We start from the raw sequence: 24,500 nt of genomic DNA, 5'->3' as shown, positions 1-24,500 counted from the left end.
TGCGAAAATAAAAAAGGAATTTTGATTTTATTCAAATGAGGAACAATTAAAGGTTTCTAAACAAGGAAGTTACCTTTCCTATGTACTTAATTATTTTCTAATTTGTATTTGAGTTTTGTGTGTGTGTGTGTGTGTGTGCAGATATAGATACGACTGTCCCAAAAGTCTCAATGTGGCTTTAAGCTTTTAATAACAAAACTGTACTAAGACTTCTGCAGGAACCTGTCCTGGATGATAGATTTTGAGCTGGAAAGGACTTCAGATGTCATTTAATCCTGCTCCCTTCATTTTACAGATGAAGAAACTGAGTCCCAGTACAGTAGCTTCCTCAAGGGCACATGGGTTAATTAGTTAACTAGTGTTCCCACCCAGGTTAAAACTGTCCTCATTAATCCATCCATCCCACAAGTTTCTGTATTGGCATTTTTCAGCTTTCTATCCCTGTGCACTTAGTACAAACCTGGGCCTCTTCTAAGTCAATGATGGCCGAGGCAGGCTGGTGCCTTTTGCTCCAGGGAGAGCTAAGATTATATGGAGGGGGATGGAGCAGGAGATTCCTGCCCTTCACAGACAGTATTGATTGCCTGGATAGTTTCAACTGCCACTCATGGACAGGTTTCAGCCAAACAACAAATCGGTGTTTCTGGGAAAGAGGCGGTTGTGGAGTGGTAGAAAAGGAAGGGGAGAGCCAGATTCTAGGGCTATCTCCGATGCCACTGGGCTGTGCTGCCTTGGGCAAATTAGTTTCTTCTTGTATAAAATGAAGAGGGCTGGTGAGGGGATGAACCCTAAGGCTCCTTCTAGCTCTGTCACCTCAATCTTCAGGGCTCTCTCTCTTTGTGGCCTGGAACCAACTATTACTGAAAAGCACCAGTCCCAATGTAGTTGTCAAGATGTCTGGAAATTTTTAGCTGAGGGCCTGGAGATCAGATTTTGAGGGCTCTGTGAAGCTGGGAGACATAAGATCCTGCCTTCTTGATATGGTAAATGCTTTTTTGTGAACAGAAGCTGAGGAGAAAGCGGTGAATCTGGCTTGTTGTTTGCACAGTTCCCTTAGCTGGCAGGGTCTTTGGAACACTATGAATTGCCCTGGGGAGTACTAGAAAATGGATGGGAGAGATGGCGTCACAGAGCTCAGACATGTTCCTTGAATAACAGCACTTCTATGCTCCTGATTTCCTATGGACATGGGTCCATGTGAGTCTAGCTGCCGGGATTGGATTTAATTTGCATAAACATAAAATCCAGTCGATGTTTTTCTTTCTGCTTGGATGATATGAACTCACCTGGGCTTAGAGTCCTCCTACCCCTTTTCTGATGGTAACTTGTGCTGGCTTTGCCCAGTGTGTTTTTGAAGAATGTTTGAAATCTGCCCATTAATGGGGGTTCTGATACAGTCCTGGTTTGGATCCATATGTGCATGATGGCTGAGGAAGTCGCCAATTAATTACACAAATCCGTCTTTTAGTTCTTAGAGAATGAGGGCCAGGCAGGGGAGAGGAAAGAGACGATTATCTGGACTGATGTGACTGTTTTGTAGAGGTAAATGGATCGGAATTACACCAGCCTCAGTGCTTTCTTACTCCATTGGATATGCCTCACGAGAAAGATCTGTTTTCGTTTGAAAGATGGATTGCCCTTGTAATGTGTACAGGAGTGAACCCCACTGACACTCATCTGCCTGCCAGCAATATTCACCATCACCATTTCTAAAGCACCCTACCCACATGGCAACATCCCAAGGGATGTTGTTTCCATGGTAATCTCAGTGGAGGCTGTCAGCTGACGTCTGGTACTGCCTTGGCTTGTGTGTGTTTAAAAAGAGCACCCAGAGGTTTGTGAGCTTTCTACCCCCTTTTTTACCTCCCCTTGGCCTTTAAACTCTATTTATTACTCTTCTTTATTGGGAAGTATATAATCCTTTAATGTCAGCCCAATTAATACTCTGCAGGTCCTAGAAGTGGTTTTAATCTCTTTGTTGGTGTTGATATTTTGTCTCTACTTTGGATAACAAAAGTACTTCCTTAGAAACACTAGGCATATGAAAAACTGTATTCTTAGGGAAGGTGCTATTTTTGCCTGGAGCAGAACTAATAAAAATGAAGCATGAGAAATTTATAAGTGTGCTGCAGTCAGCAGGTTTTTAGAATATTTTGCTCCAGATTTTTTTTTCTGTCTTTTTGCTAGTAAGGGTGGGGAAGAATTATAAAACTCCCCTGCTCTGCACTTGAGGATTATTTTTAAGATGTCTTTGGTGATTTTAGCATTTAAGTCAGCTCTTTTCTCTAGAAGACCTTGTGACAAAAGCAGCGTCTAAGCCACATTTTCAGCCTTATTTGTTGAGTCACAGGGGAAATCTTTCCGGATGGGTTAAGAGGGAAAAATTGGGCTTCTACCTCGACGTGCCTGTTTCTCACTTTTTGCAAACAAATGGGGTTCTTTTGCAGTCAGATCATTTTTTAATTACGGCATAGCTAATTAGAGGATTCCTGCAATGACTCTAAAGCAAAAAAATCCTTTTCTAATCACCCTCTATATTGCCTGCTTTATAAGTTTAAATTTCTATCTATTGGATATTTTGGTTAAAGCACAGCAAAACCTTACATTTCACTTGGAAGTTTGCCACATATTTTAGTTTTCTGGTATATGTGGGAAATTCTTTTAAATTATAATGATATTCCATAAGTAATTCCTGAAGAGGCTTATAAATTTTCTTTATATTCTGTGCCCCTGTGTCCAGTTCAGTTATATTTCAAGAGCAGATATAAAAAAGAAATGCTTGGCTCTAGGCAGTATTAGTTATCTCTCATGGTTCAGCTAATCATCAGTCTTTAAATAAGGTTTTATGAATTCAGTGAACAACTTACTCATTTTTCTGCCACAGTGGACGCACACTTAAAGCCCGGAGAGTACTAATCTGTGGAATCCTATTGTAAGCCTAGATTGATACTTATGTATGCAAATTCATTTTAAAGGGTGGTACAACTTGGCAGAGAAGGAGATGCATGTGTGCATTTGAATTATTCTTACATCACTGTTAGAAGCTTTGAAAGCAGCCTCACATTATAATTTAATTACTATTAGTGAAATGCAGAAGATTTTAAAAGATACCTAGTGTTGGAAGAAGAATTTAACATAACCACTTCACATGGAGATCATAGTCATAGGGTCAGAGATTTAGAACTTTAAGGGACCTTAAAGGACCTTTAAGACCACCCCCACATTTTTCCTTGTTATTCATATTCTTCCAAAATTGTTATCTAAAATTGCTGCTTTACAGCACATATGTGGCCCAGCCTTGTGGTGGATCATTGTTGGACTTGATTGGATATTTGGTGGATTCTTCAGAGATACTATATCGTTCTGCTAATAACAACCCTGATTTTGGCAAACTTTGGTCAAGGAGTGGCACATAGTAGGTGCTTACTAAATGCTAGTTGACTGACTGATAGACCTTCAAATAAATTGGACGTTTCAGGAGTGATTACTGAATGCCTACTCTGTGATGTGTTATGCTGTCAGGGGAATTGTGGGAAAACATTGAAGGAGTAGTATTAACAATGCTGATAATAATCGCTGCTATCAATTGCTAGTGATTGCTGATAATAACCAATTCTAAACATTTATATGCATTTCCAAGTTTGCAAAGTGCTCCGTTCATGTGATCTCATCTGATGTTTCCAACAGCCCTCTAAGGTCGACAGGTGCTTTTATTATCTCCATTTTACAGACCACCCAGGCTCACACGGCCAGAAGTATCAGAGACAGGACTCAAACTTAGTTTGGAATGACTCCGAGTCCAATGAGCTATGAACTGCGCCAAGTGGCTCTGTAACAAGACAGACATGACTTACAAAGGGGTTGATAATAGAGCGCAAAGACGGCCTGCGTACTACACGACAACAAGAAACTTAAGACCCACAAGAGAAACAAGTGTTCCACTGGTCGCACAAAACCCACCGAAGTTTCCAAGAGTAACTGAGTTAACTGGAACAAGGTTAACTTGAGAAAGCTTCACGCAGCAGGCATATTTTGAAGTAGAGCGGGGAATGGTTTGTCAGAGAAAAGAAAGAAGGGCATTCTAGATGGAACAAATTCAGAGATTCAGTGGTGAGAGTGGGTGGATGCTTTTTGTCAGTCTTAAGTTTGTACTGACAGCTTTTGCTTTTGCATCACCTTCATTTCTTAATATAGCCGTCCTTCTTCCCCTACCCACTGAGCCATCCTTTGTAAGAAAAAAAACTGAAAAGAAAGAGGTGGAGTCAGCAAAACTTTCTAACATCAACAGCATCTCATAGTACATGTGGGTTTCCACAGCCATAGCCTCCCACTTCTGCAAAGGGAGGGAGATGCATTTTCTCCATTTCTTCTCCAACTTGGCTTCAAGCTTAGTGGTTGAAATTACGGTGTTGACTTTCAGGGGTTGCTGGTGGTTTTTTATTTTCCATCTACAATGTTGTAGCTGTGTATGTTGTTTTCCTGTTTCTGCTTACTCCACTCTTCAGCAGTTCGTATGCATCCTTCCATTCTTCTCCAGATTCTTCATATTCATCATTTCCTACAGTTCAGTAAAGTACTATGACTTGTTCAATCATTCCCGAATCGGCATCCACTTTGTTTCCAGCTCTTTGCTACCACAGAAGGCGATATTGGTTATATTTTGGTCTATATGGGACCTTTATTTCTCTTTTTTAAATCTTCAAGTATATTCATCAGCTTACCTACTTTCAAAACTAAAAAAATAAAGAACTTGGCATTCTAACCAATTATTGCAATTTTTTAAAAAGTTATACGGTAATATTTCCCTTTACTAGAATTCACTTATCCAATCGCCTTATATTCTAGAATAACGGTCTCCAAAGTGGAATATGCAACATTGATCCCTTAAGGAGTGGGAAGAAAATAGCTGAACTCCAATTTACATTTATTATATCTTTTTAAAATTAAGCTTTACTATTATTTAATAGACAAATTGACAGTGGTTCCATCATTCACTCTGTATATCAGAGTCACACATTACAGGTGGTATTCAGTGTATCCTGAGGAAAGAATGGGAGTACAATGTGTTGGAGATGACAATGGTGTCTGCAGCAGAATATGATTTATGTGTACTTGGTTAAGTGAGTTAATGGATTATATTGTATAGTTTTAAGTAAACTAATCCTCAAAAAAGAAGAGAGACAATTATCTTTAAAAGTTTCCTGCAAAGAACTCATGGATTGACTATAATACTAATAACATGAGCATTAGTATTATAGTGAACAATGAGAAAATGGCAGAGGGGATGATACCCATCTGCCTAAGTCCTCCGGGTTCATTGTCAACCACATTACAAGGCAAAAGCAATTACGATTTAATCAGAGCTAACAAGAATTCAGGCGAGAATGTTTGAAATGATCAAGGTTATTCCAAAGACAGATTTATGCAAGATATTATAAATGCTGAACGTTGCCCTAAGTATATGTTGTTCCTTGAGATGCTTGGCCATTGAGAGTATGAAGCCATCAAAATTAGCTAGATATATAAAAAACTAAGCTTTTGTTGCCAAGATACCTTAGTATGTCACCAATAAAAACTCCCATATCTGCATATTTAGTCTGAAAATAGAGTTTTCTAACCTGTTTAAAAATCTTCCAAATGAAGGATTCCAATGGGGTTTGAACTCTTGACAGAAAAAAAAAAGTAATGCTACACATTCCAAATAATTTTCAGCACAAATAATTGACATTAGTAAAGGAGTATCTTTACTGCTGAATTTCAACAAAAAATTTTGTGTAACTGGTGGGTGAGATTGAAAAACAAGTGTCATGATTTAGTAAACACAGCCACCAATATATTTCTTCCATTTGAATCTATATATCTTTATGTAGTGTCATCTACATCAGTCATTAAACCGAGTATTGAAATAAACTGAAGTTATAACCAGATGTTTTAGGCACTGTATCCTAAAGTATTAAAGCAAGATTTTCAAAAATAATGAAAACTATCAATTACATTGCTCACACTAAAATACTCTAATGAAAATTTAATAAGTAATAATTCTATATTTAGTGAGAGCAAAAGGTATTCACTATTAAAATAATAGTTTAAATATTTATTTCATCTTTATCTCATTTTTATTTCTAGGTTGTATATACCTTAAAACATATGTCATATATAATAACACTTGTAAATATATTGAAATGTGGCTCAAAAAGGATGAATAATCAAAAATGTTTATAGACCACTGGTCTAGAACATAGCTGAGAATTAAGGAGCAAACAAAAACAACTTCTGAGCAGTCCAAAAAGAAAAATTTTAAAAAGATGCCACAAAGGCTGTGCACATAAAGCAGTCTGAGGACATTTAATATGTGAGCAAATCACCCTACCTTACTCAGTAGACCCTTAGGACCCTATTGTATTACAGCACAGTATAGTCATTTATCTTCATAAGGGTGACCCTTGGTTGTCAACAGCAAGCCAAATTATACCCAGTAAGTTGTGTTTAAAAGAAGGCAGGGCAGCATGTGGTACATTTTAGGAAGACTTCCATCCAACACAGCTAAGATAAAAGATTTTGTTAATTAAGAGGGGAACCCCCACATACCCAGCACTGGGCTCTCTACAATGACTCATTCTATACAGGGTTCTATATAGCTAAGGTTTTATTTGCCCCAGGCAGTCTACAAAATGTGGGAGCATTCACCTTCTGAGTTTCTCAGTGGAAAACAGTACGCTTCATTGTTGAACAGGAAAGTCTATTCAGTGAGAGCAGAAGTGCATAAATATTTTAGTTATACAAAATATCTGAATTTGAGATTCTGAATAGTAAAGCCCAAAAGTCAGTCCAGTCAGTCAAACTTCATGGACACATAAAGAAAATATGATGAGAGCTCCATGGAGGTCATTTCTTTGTTAAACAAATCTGTGTGTGTGTGTGTGTGTGTGTGTGTGTGTGTGTGTGCGCGTGCGTGTGTGTCTGTCTGTCTAGAACTATCTGTGATACATGGTAGTGCTCAAGAGAGAGAGAATTATAGATCCATGAGTTCCAGCCAGCAGCACATGTAAAGAAGAGAAACCAAAGGAAAGAGGACACAGACCCTGGCCTTCAGAAATCCAGCCTCCTTGGGGAAATGGAACAAACACACACGTGCGCACGTGCACGCACACGCGCGCACACACACACACACACACACACACACAGAGTGACCTATGGCTATGTCATGAGCAACATAACAGAGGGGTGGGAAGAATTAGTAGATAAAAGACTCTTGGTGTTTATTTCATGTTCTTGAGTGCTTAGTTTTATAAGTAATTATAAATTGTTACAATGTTATTTTAATTATTTATGTGAACATAAGTGTTATCAATACAAATAATTGGCAATATAAATTTAATATGCAGAAATAAACTATTATGTCATCTCAAAACTCATCTGGATGCAGGAATCCCATCTTAATGAATTCCACCTTTGTCTGCTCATTCCTATTGAGTTTCTTCAGCATTTATATACTCAGTATATTAATTTACACTTGTGATATTTCTCAGTATGCACCAGGAAGTCACTGTATGTATGCATAGATATTTATACACAGCTATCCCTTCCACATTGCAGAGGTTAGGAATAAGGTGTCCCCACGATCCAGAAAATCTGCGTAAAATTTTTTGGCCCTCCCTTCATCCCAGAGAAGTGGACTCTTTCTTTTTCTTTTATGGGATGTTTACAGTACCTTATTGTAAAATTTGAGTTAAGTACTTGGTCATAGGCTCTGCGATGTCTGCTGGCCTTCACATGTGATCTGAGGCTTCCACAGAACTCCCAAAAATTTTTCATTTAATCTCTTATGTTAACCTACCATATATTGAAACCACAGTGGGGAAAGTCAAGATGTAGAAGGGATAACTATATTATCCCCCATTAGATTTTGAGCTCCTTGAGAGCAGGAATCATGCTTTTTACTGTCTTCATATCCATAGCACTTAGCATAATGCCTGGCAAATAGTAGGGGGTTAGTAAGTGCTCCTGACTGACTATTCAGGTAGCTCAAATGTTAAAAATTCTGCTGGTGCCAGAGTCATCCCAGTAAAAGCCAAGTCCACCCATGTTGAATCTGTGATATTCTTGCAAATATAGGCCACCTATCATGTAGGTGATACCTTTAGTCAGTAGGCATTTATTAAGCACCAACAACCTGCCAGACAGTATGCTAAGCCCTGGAGATGCAAAGGGGGGGGGGGGAGACAGAGACAGAGGGGAGAGAGAGAGAGACAGAGACAGAGAGGCAGAGAGAGAGACAGAGGGAGAGAGAGTCAGACAGAGAGACAGAGAGGAAGAGAGAGAGAGGGAGAGAGAGAGGAAGAGAGAGAGACAGAGAGAGGAAGAGAGAGGGAGAGAGAGAGGGGGAGAGAGAGAGACAGAGAGAGAAGGAGAGGGAGAGAGAGAGAGAAAGAGAGAGACACAGAGAGAGAGAGAGAAAGAGGAACCATCCCTGCTGTGAAGGAAACTACATTCCATCCAGGAAAATAATCCAATCCAATAAACATTTATTAAGTGGCTACTATGTGCTAGGCACTGGAGTTCCCAATCTCCTTGGGGGGGAGGCAAACCCAACACAGGGGCAATCTTGTGCCATGGAGTTGAAACCAGGTAGGGCAGCAGATGCAGAGTGGAGTGAACCAAAAAGAAGTCCACTTTCTGTCCTTTACAAAGGAAGGCATTTGGGAAGAGTTTGGTTCTCCACCCTCTAGCCCTCTAATCAGCCCTGTGGACGTATATAATTATGTACAAAATATGTATAAAAATAAATATATGGTAGTTAAATACAAAGTAGCTTGGGAGCAGGGCACTAGCAGTTGAGGGAATCAAGAAAAGCTTTGTACAAAAGGTGCTACTTTAACTACGTGATGAAGGAAGTTAGACATTCCATGAGGTGAAGTTAAGGAGGAAGGAATTCTAGACATGGGGAACAGCCCCTGAGAAGACACAAGCACAGAAGATGGAAATCTCTCTGAAAAGGAAAAAATATATAAATATGCAATAGAAAGAAAACACAAAATAACTCTCTAAAAATATTTATTCTGAACATTTTCCCATATTTTCTTTATTTTGAATAGAGCTTTTTAAAATTCATTTCATCATCACTTAGATCTATCATTTTCCTTATTGTTCTCTTCCCAATTTTCCCATATGTTCTTTTACTACCGTATATTCTGTTTGAGAAGGCAGCATTTCTAATTGCTCTTCCCTGAACCTGTTCTAGCTTTTCAATAGCTCTTTGGTAGTGTTATATCTAAGACTAAACACAGTATTTTTGGTCTGGTCCTACCAGGACAGAGCTGAGCAGATCTACCACCTCATTCACTTTAGACTTTGTGCTTCTGTTAGAAAACCGCAATAGCTTTTCTGGCTGCCACATAATATTGCTGGTTTATATTGAGTTCACAATCCACTAAAATACCCAGTTCTTTTCAGTGAACTGCTTGCCAGCCATCTTTCTTGCCAGCAGTTCACTTTTTGAACCCATATGCAGACCTTCACAGTTATTCCTATCAAATTTCATCTTTTTCTATCTCCTAGCCCATTGAGATCTTTGGAATCCCAAATCTCTCTCTTCTAGATTTGTGTAATTAATGGATTTTATGCCTTCCTATGCCTTCATTTAACATTTTAATGTTGAATGGATCTGAAAACTGAGTCCTGCAGCATTTCACTAGTGAACTCCTTTCAGGTTGATATCAATCCAGCCATCATTGCCATTAGTTCTGAGCTAGTCTTAAACTCTCCTAAGAATACTATAATTCATCTTGTTCACACAAACAGATATGTAAAACTTTGCCAGATGCCTTACTGAAATCCACAACTATAGATGGCTGTGCTATGTCAAATATACTCCCATTAAGGAGATTGTTTTCTCCTTTAAAATTTTTATTTGTATTTTCAGCTCCAAATTCTTTCCCTCTCTCCACCTCCCACATCCAGTGAGAAGGCCAGAAATGCAGTATCCATTATACATAAGAAATCATGCAAAACACATTTCTACATTAGCTCTATTGCAAAAGAAAGAAAGAAAGAGAAAAAATATATGCTTCAGTCTGCATTCAGAGCTCATCAGTTCTCTCTCTGGAGGTGGATAGCATTTTTCATCATGAGTCCTTTGGAGAAATGACTTGTTCTTCTCTCGGTTTTGTATGACTTTGCTCTTAATGAGCCATTGGTGTCTCATTATGGTTACCTCCTCCTTTGCAAAGTACCCCGAAACTGGTGGAGGTTTTTATGTATTTTAGAAAAATTACTAGGTATCAAAGTCAATTGCTTTTTTTTTAAGTGAATGAGACATTTTCCCTACCTCTAATTCCATAGATCACCTCCCACAATTCATTTCCTTAAACATCATAAAAAGTGGTTCAGTGATCACACCCTCTTTTTTTCAGTATGCTTGCAGGTCACTCAAGGTTTGGACCAGGTGATTAGAACTCATTGAAAGTAACTATTTACCTTTGTTTTCGATGTCCAGGTAGCTATTTTTGTTCTGTCCTTACCAGTTTGAAGATAATTTGCTTTGGTAGAGAAAACAGAAGCAAAAGAAGAGTAGTTCTGTCTTCTCACCATCGTCTATTATTATTGTCCCCTCTCCCCTGAACATAAAACATATCTCGTCCTTGACTTTCTTCTTGCTCCAACTTGGATTTCTAAAAGGCCCCTTTCGGCTGCCTTTAGAATAGATGGAGAGCCTCTGCTCACACTGGGTTTCTTTCCTGAAACTATTTTTATAAAGTCTTGCTGCTTTTTGTACTCAGGGTTTCAATCCCATGCTTCCAGCTCCTTTGTATACAATGGAATCCAGCACTCAGTAAAGCCTTTTAAAGTATTTAGTTCTCTTCAGGCTTCTAGCTTTACCTCATTTCTCAGAAATTTAGATAAATAAAACATTTAATTCATTTTCACTGTTTTTCTATTTTCAATTCAACAAACAGTGAGCCAATCAATCAATAAACATTTATTAAATATCTACTCTGTTCCAAGCACTGTACTAAACACTGGAGATTAGAAGACCAATATTGTTTTATGTCAATATTCATTGCAGATGTAAGATATTTCAGTCACCTTAGGGGTTAAACATACTTAACGAGGTAAATTTGTTGTTCAGTCTGATTCTTCATGACCCTATTTGGAGTTTTCTTGGCAAAGATTCTAGAATGGTTGGCCATTTCCTTCTCCAGCTCATTTTTACAGCTGAGAAAACTGAGGCAAACAGATACTCGACTTGCCAAGGGTCACACAGCTTGTAAGTGTGTGAAGCAGGATTTGAACTCAGAAGATGAGTCTTCCTGATTCCAGGCCCAGTGCTGTATTCACTGGGCCCCTTAATGAGGTAATAGGGGCAGCCAATTGACATTATGTTGAGACAGTAGGGTATAGTAGAAATAATACAACTTGGAGTCAAAAACAAGTGTTCAGATTCACTTTAGCTTTCTGAGCCTTCATTTCCTCCTCACTTATGTTAGAAATAAGACCTTAGAGAAATAAAGCCTTCTAGTTAAAAACGAAACTAAGCTTGGAGTGAGTGAAGAATCATTTATTTACAATTCTCCCTGGGCACATCTCTCAGAAGAGATTGTGCCCAATACAGAAGGGAGAGACAGCTTTATACTGTTAGAATGCCTCGGCTCCTCCCTTCCAGGCCCAGATTGGTCTGTTCCTTTCCAGGTTACAATCTTACACATCCACCCATCTCATGTCCCCCATCCCTCATCAGCCCGTGCTCTTTGTCCTACTTAGGGTTGGTTATAACCGGTTCTGCCTTCTAGAACTTTGGGGTCTATCACAAGATTAGGGCCCTTCTCATGGGCTTGCCCTTTCAAGGTTTTGCAAGCTTGTTAAAACAATTTAACTTTGCTGATGTTGTAAGATGTCGAAGGTTATCTTAAATTGTGGGAGCCCTTACATTATTACTAACTTCTTTGCTGATGTTGTAAGATGTTGAAGGTTATCTTAAATTGTGGGAGCATGATACCTTGTCCCTTACATTTACATAAGGATAATAAATAATACTTAAACTTCTTTCCTCAGTGAAGATCAAATGAAGTAATATGTATGTAAAAACTCAAAGGCCCAGTATAAATGTGGCTGGAATGTCATCCCTTTTCCTTTCCTGTCTCCTTCTCTTCCCCCTCCTCCCATGACTCTGCTCTTCAAATCCTACCCATCTGTTGAGGCTTAGCCCAAATGCCATTTCTTCCATGAAAGGTTATCTGATTCCTTCCATTTGGAAGCAATCACTGCCTCTTTGGAGCTCATGTAGATAATTCTTTGTCCCCCTTATGTGCCCTTATTATATTTCATATCAGTTATTTCTAAACTTGACCTTGTCCCCTTCCCTCAGTGTTTTGCACATATTAATATATTGGTTGAATTGATTTTGTTCAAGAGACCTTTGGATCATCCTCTGGAAGACCAGATTTCTCCATTTCTAGTCCTGCATTTAACGCTCCTGGAGCCAAAACCCCCAGACATCTGGGTTTGGAATTTTATTAGATTGTCATCAAACATTTTGGTGAAATGTTTTTAATAATCTCACTTCCTAATGTCATATGTAAAATCACCAGGTGAGAGTAGATAGCTCAGGTACTGAACTTAATAGAAAATAAAATATCGTTTCAATTAGATTACATTTTAAATCATTTGAATGAGGCCATTCCTGAGGGGCTAGGCACTTTATTTCAACAATAATTAAGCAGCCATATTCCGAGTACCCTCTGCTAGAGTAGGTACTATCAGAGAGACAAAGTTTAGAGAAAATGGAGCCCCTGCCCTCATGGAGAGTATAATCTAGTAGTAAAATCTATAACCTCAAGTTATATTGGAGTGATTAGCCATTTCCTTCTCCAGATGAGGAAACGGAGGCAAACAGGGTTAAGTGACTGGCCCAGGGTCACATATTAGTGTCTGAGGTCAGATTTCAGCTCACAAAGATGAATCTTCCTGACTCCAAGCCTCTATCCACTGCACCACCTAGCTGCCCGAGCAAGGTAATATGGGCAGCCAATTTACATTATATTGAGGCAGTGTGGTATAGTAGAAATAATACATATCTACCTAGGTTTAAGGAGTCATTCCCTTCCCCTAGAATACCTATCCCCACCTCTCCATGAGCCCATGTTCTTACTCCCTTTTTAAAAGCAGCCAAAACCTCATTGTTGCATTCTATTGTACCCAGTTTTTAACTACTTTTCTCAGTATTTATAGCATGAGATGGTGGAAAAGGCACCAAGCTTGGAATCCACTGACCTGGGTTCAAATCCTAGCTCTATTATCTATTATCTGTGAGACTTCAGACAAATCTCTGAACCTTTTGGGGCCTCACCTGTGGTTTCATCTCACAGTCTGTGATGCTGTGATTCTCTGTGCCATTTATGTGCTTTTGCATCTAGCAACAGTATGCTTCACTCATTTCATGCACCTCTCTTCTGTCTCTACAGCTGGATTATAAACTCCTTAAAGGCTTTTCTTCTAGACTATCAAAGGGTCCTTAATCCAGGGTCCTTAAACTCGGTTGTAATAGAATTGCTTTTCTTTAATCTTTTGTATTTTATCTTATGCATTTTAAAACATTCTTCCAGAGAAGGGGTCCATGAGACTTCTGAAAGGGTTCCCCACACCCCACACACACACACTTATGTGCTATAGAACAGAAAGAATCCATCATTATTGACATACCAGAGTGACCAGAAGGGGGCACTTCAGTGTTCTCTGCAGTATACAAGTAGGACACAATTGGAGAGGCCACTCTGCAAGTCTGTTTTATTTTACAGAGAAGACTATCAGAACAAGGGAACCCTATTTTTTCAGTGGGCAGCAAGGTGGCACAGTGGATAGAGCACTGGACTAGGGATCAGGAAGACTCATTTTTGTGAGTTCAAATCCAGCCTCAGGTACTTATTAGCTGTGTGACCCTGGGCAAGTCATTTAACCTTGTTTGCCTCAGTTTCCTCATCTGTAAAAAGAGCTGGAGATGGAAATGGCAAACCACTCCATTATCTCTGCCAAGAAAACTCCAAATAGGGTCACAGAAGTCAGACATGACAGAAACAACCCAATAGCCACAGAATTTCCCAGTAGATTTGGTTTATCCATTTGGTTACAGACAAGAAGCTCAATGAAGTCTTTAAGAAGATTCTACAAGCTTCACTATTCTAGACACTTAAGATCCATCTATGTAAGAAATATTTTCTGAAGTCTGACATAAATCTCCTGATTTAGATTATAATCTGCTGCAATTTAAGTTCATCTTTCTGAAAATGAGAAGGCAGTGTTTACTACCACAAGTAACAAATCTTTTCTGCATTCTGTAAAATTTTTTAGGACCCCTTCTTTTTTTTTCAGATTAAATAAGACACATTCTGTTAGCTTTTCATGGATGCTACTTCCCAGTGTTTTAACTATTTTCATTTTTCTCAGTCTTCCAAGGATTCTTCATAGGTTTTTGCCTAATACTGGGACCCTGGAACTAAACCTCATCTTTAAAAGTCTTTGACTATTGTTATTTGTGATACCTCATAGTTCATGATAATAACTCTGAGTAATAATCTCCAAAATTGAAAAAGACAGTAGTGGGTTTGCAAGAACAGAACTAAATTTACTGAGAGAAATGTGTTGTATTCATCTAGCTTCTGCACATAAATCCTCACCTTGTTTCTGGAAAGTGTTAATATTTACAATGGAAGGCACCAGTGTATATGGTTGTGAAGGTGTAAACATCAGGTGTAGGTTTTAATGGAATAGTTTCAGCATAGACAAAAAAAGACCAAAGAACCATTTGTGCTCTTCTAGAAAAGATCTCTGGGTTGTTTCTAATCACAAGTGGACAGAAGAAATACCAAATATAAGTATGTTGATCACATGTTTGAAAACAAACCTTGTAATATTTTTTAACTCTTTGCAGTTGACTGGGTTGAGTGTCTCCAATGGAAAGGACCAGCTTGTGGTTTTCCATACAAAAGACAACAAAGACCTCATTGTCTGCCTTTTCAGCAAACAGCCAACCAATGAGAGTCGAATTGGTGAACTCGTAGGCGTTCTGGCAAATCATTTCAAGAGGTGAGTTTTTACTTCATTCCGGAAAGCAAGCTAAGAGAGCTGAAATCTTTCATTGCAATTATTGATGAGCTTACATTATGCCATTTTAATCTTGTCCAGTAATCTTCTTCTCTAAAGAGAGCCTATTTAACGTAAGAAAGTTCCACATAGAATACTTTGGTCAACGCTTGGTTTGGTTTCAAGATTAGGAATTGTTCCCAGATCTTCCCTCCTCCAGCATAACCAATAATAAAACGTCACACTTAAAGTAAAATCTCTTTCCTGTTAATCCACATAGAATGAAATCTAGCAGATAGAAAAAATACTTGAGAATTCTACTATTAAACCCCAATCAAGCCATCCTTTCTCCTTAATCGGTTGGTGTCTCTAAGTACAAAAGAATTAGGGGATACCTAATGCCTGCCAGTTAGAAACTACAAATTTAAAACAACTTATGAATCTTATTTCATTTTGTTTTGTTTTGTTTTTTTGAGACAATTGGGGTTAAGTGACTTGCCCAAAGTGATACAGCTAGTAAGTATCTAAGGCTGGATTTGAACTTAGGCCCTCCTGCTTCCAAGGCCAGTGCTTTATCCACTTCACTGTTTTGTTTTTAAGTAAAGAAAAAAATGTATAACTCTAATATCTAAATGATGAGGTAGAAAATGGAAATCAGATTAAGGGAGGGAAGGGCGTGGTCAGCAAATTGTCTTGGGTGGAATGGAGTATTATGGTGAGGAGTTACGTGAAATAAGGCAACCTTTTGGCAAAAGGCCTTGAATACGAGGCTGAGGAATTTGGTTTGGGTAGAAAAAAGCCATAAATAATCACTGTGCAGTCTTGGGACTAGAAGCATGATATGAAGTCTGTTTACGGAAGATTGTTCTGACATTAAAAGGGAGAAGGTGGTGGTTCTTGTAGTCATCCTAATGTGAGGTGATAAAGGCTTGGAGAGGGACAGTGATTGTGAAAATAGATGGGAAGGAATGAATTTGGAAAAAAAAAAAGATTGTGGAGGGAAAGATTATGCAGTTGAACCACAAGTAGGGATTTAGTAACAACTTTATTAAGGAGATACATACCACAAGGTGGCAGCTAGGTGGCGTTGCAGTAGATAGAGTGCTTGGCCTAGAGTCAGGAAGACTCATCTTTGGGAGTTCAGATCCAGCCTCAGTCACCTACTAGCTGTGTGAGCTTGGGCAAGTCTCTGTTTGTTTGATGATGGGTGTGGAAGGATAAAGGAGGGAAGATCCTAGGTTCTAAAAATGTTTCAAATATGAGTAAGGATAATATGGGGTAGGACCTGGACCTGTGATTTCATTGATGTGCAGAACTCCAGGTGCCTAATGGCACCTTCTCTGCTACTTAGAGATGCACTAATAGGTCGAGTGACTTGCCCAGGGTGACAAAGCCAGTATGGATCAGAGATGGGCCTTGAGCTCAGATCTTTTTGGCTCCAGAGCCAACTCTGTCTCCACTGCACTAGGCTGGCTCTGAATTATATTGATGACAGTCTTTTCTTGGAACTCCTGTTCGTATCCTGCAGAACGTCAGGCTTCTACAGAATAGAACAGAGCTTGCCAGTACTAGATTAGATGATGTCCAAGGATCTCCAAGTTCTGAATAACTGACCCTGTCCACAGTATTGCTGACATCCTTCTCCATTCCTCAGGCTGCTTGTGAAATTTAAATGTGAGTTGTCAATTTGTGACTTTGACCTATGCCCAGTAGCCTGTGTTTTAGAGGCTGAGAGGGTAAAGAAAGGACTGGAATCTGGAGGGAAAAAAGAAGGAAAACCTAATGTAGACAGCAGATCCTGAGTTATATAAGGTTGTTATATAATTTAGATAGCCTAAAAAAAAATCTTACAGTTGTTAGGATGGATGAAGCTATCACCTAGCAGTGCGAAAGAATTTCAGTGTTGCTAGGGAGGAATCACAGAGGGATTTCATTTTATACCCATAGAATGAACCCATTTTTTTAATTGCAATAGGTGTCAAATATTGATTTCTTACATCTATTCATTAATTTATTGTATATGTAGGGAGGCAAAATTCAAGGCCTAGCTATGAAGTAAATTGCTTGGTCTTAGGGATGCACTCAAGATCAGGAGGTCTTTATTTTTGTTGTCATGGACCTCCCCCACTTTGGCAGTCTGATGAACCCCTTCTCAAAAGAATAGCTTTAAAAGCATAAAATAAAACATATGGGATTACAAAGGAAATCAGTTAAGTTCACAGATCCCAGGTTTGGGGACCCCTGCTTAAGGTAGTTGAATGGTGTATGAGAAATCATTATCAGAACATCTTAAAAATATTATTTGTAGGCCAAAACTTTAAAGTTTATTTATTCTTATGCAACTAATTTACAAGTTGAGATTTAGTGACAATTTTATTAAAGAGATACATACCATAAGGAGGTAGCTAGGTGGCACAGTGGATAGAGTGCCTGGCCTGGAGTCAGGAAGACTTATCTTCCTGAGTTCAAACCCAGCCTCAGACACTTTCTAGCTGTGTGACCCTGAGCAAGTCACTTAACCCTGTCTGCCTCAGTTTCCTCATCTGTTAAATGAGCTGGAGAAAGAAATGGCAAAACACTCCAGTATCTTTGCCAAGGAAATCCCCAAAGTGGGTCATGAAGAGTTGGTCACAAAGAGTCAGACGTGACTGAAACAACTAAACAACAATATGCCACAATCACGAAAACCTTTCAAACCTAAATTCTATTGGCACTAAAAAATCTAGGGCAGCAAACATACATATTAAGAATGTCGCGTTTGCTTCATAGACTCCATTCATTTATTTAAAACAGTTAAGAGACTTGATTCTTTCCCACTATACTATGTAATTGTGTTTCTCTGTCATTAAATATTATTCTTGAGACACGTTAATCAGCAAGTCTATCCTGACTCTTTTGTCATTCATTATTATCTTTTAAAAAATTAAGGAAACCTTCCAGGTGAGGATTTTAAAAGATGTTTTTGTTTTTAAGTTGAGAAGTTAGAGCTTCAGTATGAAATCGCAGTTCTTAACCCTCACACCATTTATCTTCTCAGTATGTACTTTGGAATGGGTTTTCATCAGTTGTCATTCCAAAGATTCTGTCTATGCTTCCAACCAAACTTTTCCGGTCTTGGGAAACTCCATATTACAACTCAGTCTTTAAGGAAGTCAGTAAGTAGAGGACTGTTGTGGAATAATGGATAGAGGGCTAGGCCTTCATATCTAGAATATCTGTATTGATGTATATTGGCTTGCCTAGCTAAGTTGGCCTAATGGACAGAACACTGAGCCTTGAGTCAGAAAGGCCTGAGTTCAAATGTGGCCTCAGATACTTCCTAGCTGGGTGACCTTGGGCAAGTCACTTAACCTCTGTTTGCCTCAGTTTCCTCATCTGTAAGATGGGCATAATAGTAGCACCTACCTTCCAGGTTTGATGTCAAGATTAAATGTGATAATAATTGTAAAGTGCATAGCAGAGTGCTTGGCACATAGGAAGCACTATATAAATGTTATTATTAAATCATTAATAATAAAATTATAATAACTAGTATTAGTATTAATATTACTGTCCCTTGGCAAGTCATTTAGCCACTCAATCCCCACAACAAGTTGCTAAGAGTGTAAGCTACAGAGTGATCCGCATGGAGAGGTTTGCTATACCAATGAAATCCCAGGTCCAGTCTATAAAAAGGAGGGGAGGAACAGAATTACATAAATAGCCAATTACTTCTTCTTGCTAAATGATATTTCCTGAACTGCTAAGGATATTTTATGACCATTTTATGATGTCCTCATTAACTTGGATTTTTCAATACAAAGTTGATTCAGATGTCATTTGTTTGGAACCAGGTGCACAATTGCCTGACTCAGCTTTGTTCATTTCCTCATATAAATGTTTAGAGTTTATTTATGGATGGAAGTCAGTCAGGGTCGTTGTATGGCATTAAACTTTAAAATCCGGTTCAGTTTAATTTTTTCAGCATTTTCATGGGATCCGATGTGTTTTAAACCAGAGAATCATGGGATTGAAGACTCAGAGCTGGAAAGGCCCTTATAAGCCATCAGGTCTAACCCCCTCATTTTACCCTTGAGGCAAACAGTTTAAGTGACTTGCCCAAGGTCACACAGCTAGTAAGCATCTGAGGTAGGATTTTAATTCAGGTCTTCCTAGCTTCAAACCCAGAATTCTCTTTACTTCACCATCTACTTACATCAATACTTAACTGGCTATTTAGCGGAGAAAGAGAATAGATAACAATTATAAGGGTATTATTAGAAAAAGTGAGTAGTCTATTTAAACTATTACTTTTCACCTAGCCACAGTGAATGTTCAAAACAAAGGAAAGCTATTGTACCTAAGGGTCCTTAAGGAAAACACACCTGGGAGCCAGAACACAGTGCTTGTTGGTATGGGCTGTGTGCCTTGGCAAAAATGCCAATTTGGTGAGTCCTGGGAAGGGAATACAAGAGTGAGGACCAAGATTTAACTCTGGGGCCTTTAGAGACTTCCTTTCAGGCAGGCACAAGTGATGCAGAGAGTCTGCCATTGTTGTTTTGCAAAGTTCAAGCAAGAAGCCCAAGTCTGCCTTCAAAACCACAAGCATATGAGCCTCTCTGTCTCTGAGACTAATGAAGATGTTCTCTCTCTGTGCACACATTTGGGATGAAACTTAGATACACACTGACTCCCTTGGACATGTTTGAAGATTTTTAAATTCGTAGATTTTGGAGCATCCCTGATTGTATAAAAGGAAATTACATAGTCTTCATAAGGTTTAGAAGAAAGTGTGTTTTAGGGCTATGATTAAGTGAAAATTACATAACCCAACATATGTGTGTGTGTGTATGTATGCACATACACACACATATTTTATTTATTCATTCATTCATTCATTTAGCTGATTTCGTAAGTATAAATACTGGGCCTCTGGTTACATTTGTCTACCTGCAAATTTCTCTTTTGAGGGAGAGAGAACTGCCAAGTTAATTGTCGTATCAGCATACCAGCTTCCATGGGGCTTTACCACAGTTCTACAAGCCAGATTCTTTCATTTATCTTCTTTTAACTAATGGAAAATTGAAGACCAAAGAAGCAAGATGACTCATAGTCACAAAAATCATTTGATAGGAGAGCTGAGGGCAGAACAGTAGAGAAGTGCTTTATCTTCCAGATCACCTTCCCAGTGAGAAGAAGGTTATGGTTCATTGGCCAAGGATGACATGAGGTACAGAATCAAAATAATTTGATTGGAGATACACCAAGGGTCGCAGCCTCAAGGAAATAAGTGTGTGCAGTTGTAAGGACAAATTAGGAGTGGAAGTAGACAGGCAAATTCTTAGTGGAGTTATGGAAGGAAGAAATGAGGGTGAAAAAAGAGACGTGTTATTTACTAAAAGAAGGCCTTGCTCACCCTTCCTGTCCCCCTCCCCCAAGAATGAAAATGCTTGGAAACTGCAGTTTCTAGAATGCTTTATCTGAGATAGACAGGACCCAGTACCTTGGTGCCTCAAATAGTAAATTCCCTGGGAATTAATCTCTTTCATACAAAATCAGCTGTATTGAGAGGGGAGGGAAGAGGGAGAGAAATAGAAAGAAAGAGAGATAAAGAAGGAGGGAAAGGGAGGAGAAGATGGTAGGAGAGAGAAACAGAGACAGAGAGAAGGGAAAGGGGAGGAGAGAAGGAAAGAAAGATATATCACAAACAATGGAAAGCAGACTGCCTGCCTTTGTAACTGCATGACAGAAATACTTCAATGAGAAGTTTCTGTTTAAATCCGTCGGAAGTTTAGACCTGGCCAGTTTTGAAGCTGTCCTGTTCCCAGTGCAGTCTTTCTGGCCTTCTTAAGTCTCTCAGTGGTATGCCCTCAATGGCCTCCAGAAGCCTAGTGCCTTTCCCGAACCATTCACTTCTACTTGTTGATGGACTGACTGATGATAGTTTAACACTCCACAGAAACTCATTCTCACTCAGGTTTCACTGTAGCTCCACCTTGTCCCTGTTAGGCTCTTTATCGGGAGCTGTGGTGTAGAAGGCTTTTCCCATTTCCCTTTTCTTGATGGAACTGGAATTGCGAATATCAGCAATTGACTGTTTGAGGGAAACAGGGTGGCCCTGAAGTCATACTGAACTGCCATGACTGGCCCACTTTTCCCTTCCTCCTCTCCCCTAAACAGGAGGACCTTTTCTTCCTGAAAGGCATAGTCCATGGAAATATTGATGGTGGGGATAATGATGATGATTTTGATAATGATGTCTTTTTTATTCTTTTAACTTTGTTTTATTGTTTTTTTATTAAACTTGTTTATTTTTAATTTTCAACATTCACTTTTATAAGATTTTAAGTTCTGAATTTTTCCCCCCTTCCTCTCCCCCTTCCCCAAGATGGCATACAATGTGATATAGGCTATGTACAATTATATTAAACATATTTGCACATTAGTCATGTTGTAAAAAAAGAAGTGATTATGATTATGAAGCCTTTAACCTATCTCTGTCTTTTTCTAGTACCTAATGTCCATCCTGTAGCAAAGATCTCCCTTCTGTAGACCTTATACACACACACACACACACACACACACACACACACACACGCACACACACACACGCACGCACACACACACACACACACACACCCTTCTTTATCTGTCCCCAGTGGCTGCCTTCCACCACCACTGCCCCCAAGAAATCTCAGCTGCAGCTTTTGTCTCCTGGCACATTTGATTCTATTTCACTTCATGTTTCAAATTTTTAATGTAATAATTTCTCTTCATCATCCCGCTGTGCAGCTTTATTCCTCTTACATTATTTCTACTTCTGATTATGATCAAAATCTTCTGAGAAACCATCAGATCTTTGGAAGGTGTCCTCATCAATAGCGGGTTTTCTGCATCTTCATAAATCTAGTCTTCCTGAATGGCCCTGCTTTGTGCTGATTACACTTGCTACACCACAACTCCTGGTTTTGAAATTGCTGTGTAAATAAGATGTATGATTATTGTTGTTATTCTTATCTTTTTCCAGTTAGGCAAGTAGAAAAGGCCAAAGAGCATTCTTAAGTGAATGGTGTATCTTGTAATAGCTGAGTACTGTGACATGCAATCTCTTGAAATCCTGTGGCCCATGATACCCTGCTGGGGATGGCGTAAACCCAAGATGAGGTTTCCTTTCTATGGCCTGCGTGCCAGCTGTTTGCTAGATGTGTTTGCTTTACAGAGGTTATAAATACTGCTGATTTAGCTCTTGGTTGGTTTCTCACCCTGAGCAGCAGCTACCTGCTGTTTAGAAGCCTTTCTGCCCACTAGTAAACAGATGGTCTCAAGTTGGCTGCCCTGACTATGGATTCACCATCAGCTTGGCAAATATGAAGCTCTCAAAGGACCCATCTGCCTTAAGCAGCTGTCCAGGCATTTGCCTGTCTATATGCCGGGAGTCTCAGCATCACATCAATCTCAAGCATAGAAATTTCTTCTTTTTCCTCTTCTCTTTTCATGGAAGGGAGCCAGCAAGTCAATGCCATCTGCCTCTTGTTTTTCACATTTAATATCTTTAATATTTGCTTAATTAAAGGAGGAGGGAAAGTACGATCACTGAATTTAGGCTGGAAATTTGACCTATTTCTCTGTCATTGGTTTCTTGAGTTTAGGGATCACTTCACTTGTGGGCTTTTTAAGATCTCCTCTAAAAAGAGGAACAGATTCAGACAAAGATTCATCACACCAGCCTCTCAGGCTATGTTGGCACCAAGATGGATAAAGGGGGGATTGACAAGAAGAATGAGGAGAAAGGAAAGCAAAGATATGAGAGAGAGAGAGAGAGAGAGAGAGAGAGAGAGAGAGAGAGAGAGAGAGAGAGAGAGAGAGAGAGAGAAACAGAAACACAGGAGGAAAGAAGCAAAAGATTGCCAAGCCTTTATCCCAAGGCAACCTGGTCATGTAGCCCCAGCCCAGAAGCATCCTTCACAGCCACCTCCCAACTTGCAGAGTACCCTAACCTGACTTCCCAACTGCACTGGGTTTCCCTGACCTTGATGATACACTTGCAAAGCATTCTATTTAAAACAACCACAACAAAAAACCCAACCCTTGAAACATTATATATTTGTATGCAAATTTAGAAAGCACTACTTAGAGTAGGGGTTCTGAACCTGGGATCCATGAACTTTTTTTTTTTATATTTTGATCACTGTATATTGAAATACAATTGAAATATAATTGGTTTCCTTTTTAAATCCTGTATATTTTGTTTTGTGCATTTAAAAACCTTATTCTAAGAAGGCATATGCAGGTTTCACCAAACTGGCCAAAGAGGTCCATCACACACACACACACACACACAAAATCTCTCTCTCTCTCTCTCTCTCTCTCTCTCTCTCTCTCTCTCTCTCTCTCTCTCTCTCTCTCTCTCTCTCTCTCTCTCTCTCTCTCTGACTTAGAGTCAGGTGCTATTATTCTCCTGATCAGAATTTACCTGTTTGAATCCTGTTTGTCCCAGGGTGAAGGGAGTAAAAAATATGAACTTGCTCCCACCTATTTTGCATCCTTTAGTGTCTCAATGTTATGCATATGGTGGGTGCTAAAATGCACATGTGCACGTTGCTCTTTGATCCGTGGCCACAGCTGCTGTTTACAGACTCTGTTCATGATTTTAATTCTACTTCTCGTGATGGTAATTGCCCTCAAACCATTACTAAAAACAACCACCCAATTCCTAATTCTAACATGTTGGAATCTGTCAATCCAGTGATTGTCCAACCCAGACGAGGCCTCATACTAGGCTCCATGTGGCATATAAAGATTAATAAGAATTGGTCTCTGCCCCCAAGAAGCTTACAGCTTAGTTGAGGAGGTGAAGCAGAAATACAGAGAATACTAAGTGACAATACAGAGGACCAAGAAATATCCCAAGGCAATGTGTGATCAAAGCCCACAGCTGCACCACATGGTGGGTTCTCTCTTACAGCATTTCTGCGTTCCTTTCTCCACATTGGTTATTCCAGTCCCCAATACAAAGCAGTTTCAATAGACCACTGTCAACCGTTCTCTTTATGGTAAAGTCATATTGAGGTGAGTGTATTAGCGTACAGCTAGGCACGCCAAGGTGAGAATCAGTGTTTATGCTGTGACAGTTGTAGAGACCGTTTAAAATTGTAGCATAAATGACATCAGAATTTGGAAGAGTATGATTGTCCATATAAATGTCATAACCTCTGAGTGATGAAGTCTAGTAGAAAGCAGCATGCTTAAGAGTCAGGAAACCCAGAATCCAGTCCTGGCTCTAATACCCATTACCCATGTGACCTCAAGGAAGTCACTTAACCCATCCCTTCCCCAAACCCCCTCCCCAGGCCTTGGTTCCTTTATTTGTGAAGTGAGAAAATCGGACTAAACCACTTCTAATGCTCCTTCAAGTTCTTGAATGGCTTATTTATGCCAGACAGGTA

The 24,500-nt window shown here is 39.2% G+C and overlaps 1 protein-coding gene across 1 annotated transcript in view; it reads left to right on the top strand.

Moving 5' to 3' along the window:
* MYO1D (myosin ID) overlaps positions 1 to 24,500 on the top strand; it is a 410,223-nt gene that overhangs the window by 274,911 nt on the left and 110,812 nt on the right. The window contains exon 21 of the mRNA XM_020963220.2: positions 14,924 to 15,078. Within this exon, the coding sequence (XP_020818879.1) occupies positions 14,924 to 15,078 (155 nt within the window). The remainder of the gene's footprint in view (positions 1 to 14,923; positions 15,079 to 24,500) is intronic.

The sequence above is a fragment of the Phascolarctos cinereus genome, unplaced genomic scaffold, assembly GCF_003287225.1.
Source record: "Phascolarctos cinereus isolate Bilbo 61053 unplaced genomic scaffold, phaCin_HiC Scaffold_5;HRSCAF=322, whole genome shotgun sequence".
NCBI classification, from domain to species: Eukaryota; Metazoa; Chordata; class Mammalia; order Diprotodontia; family Phascolarctidae; genus Phascolarctos; species Phascolarctos cinereus.
The sequence above is the reverse complement of the archived record's forward strand: the minus strand, read 5'-3'. Positions and strand labels throughout refer to the sequence as shown.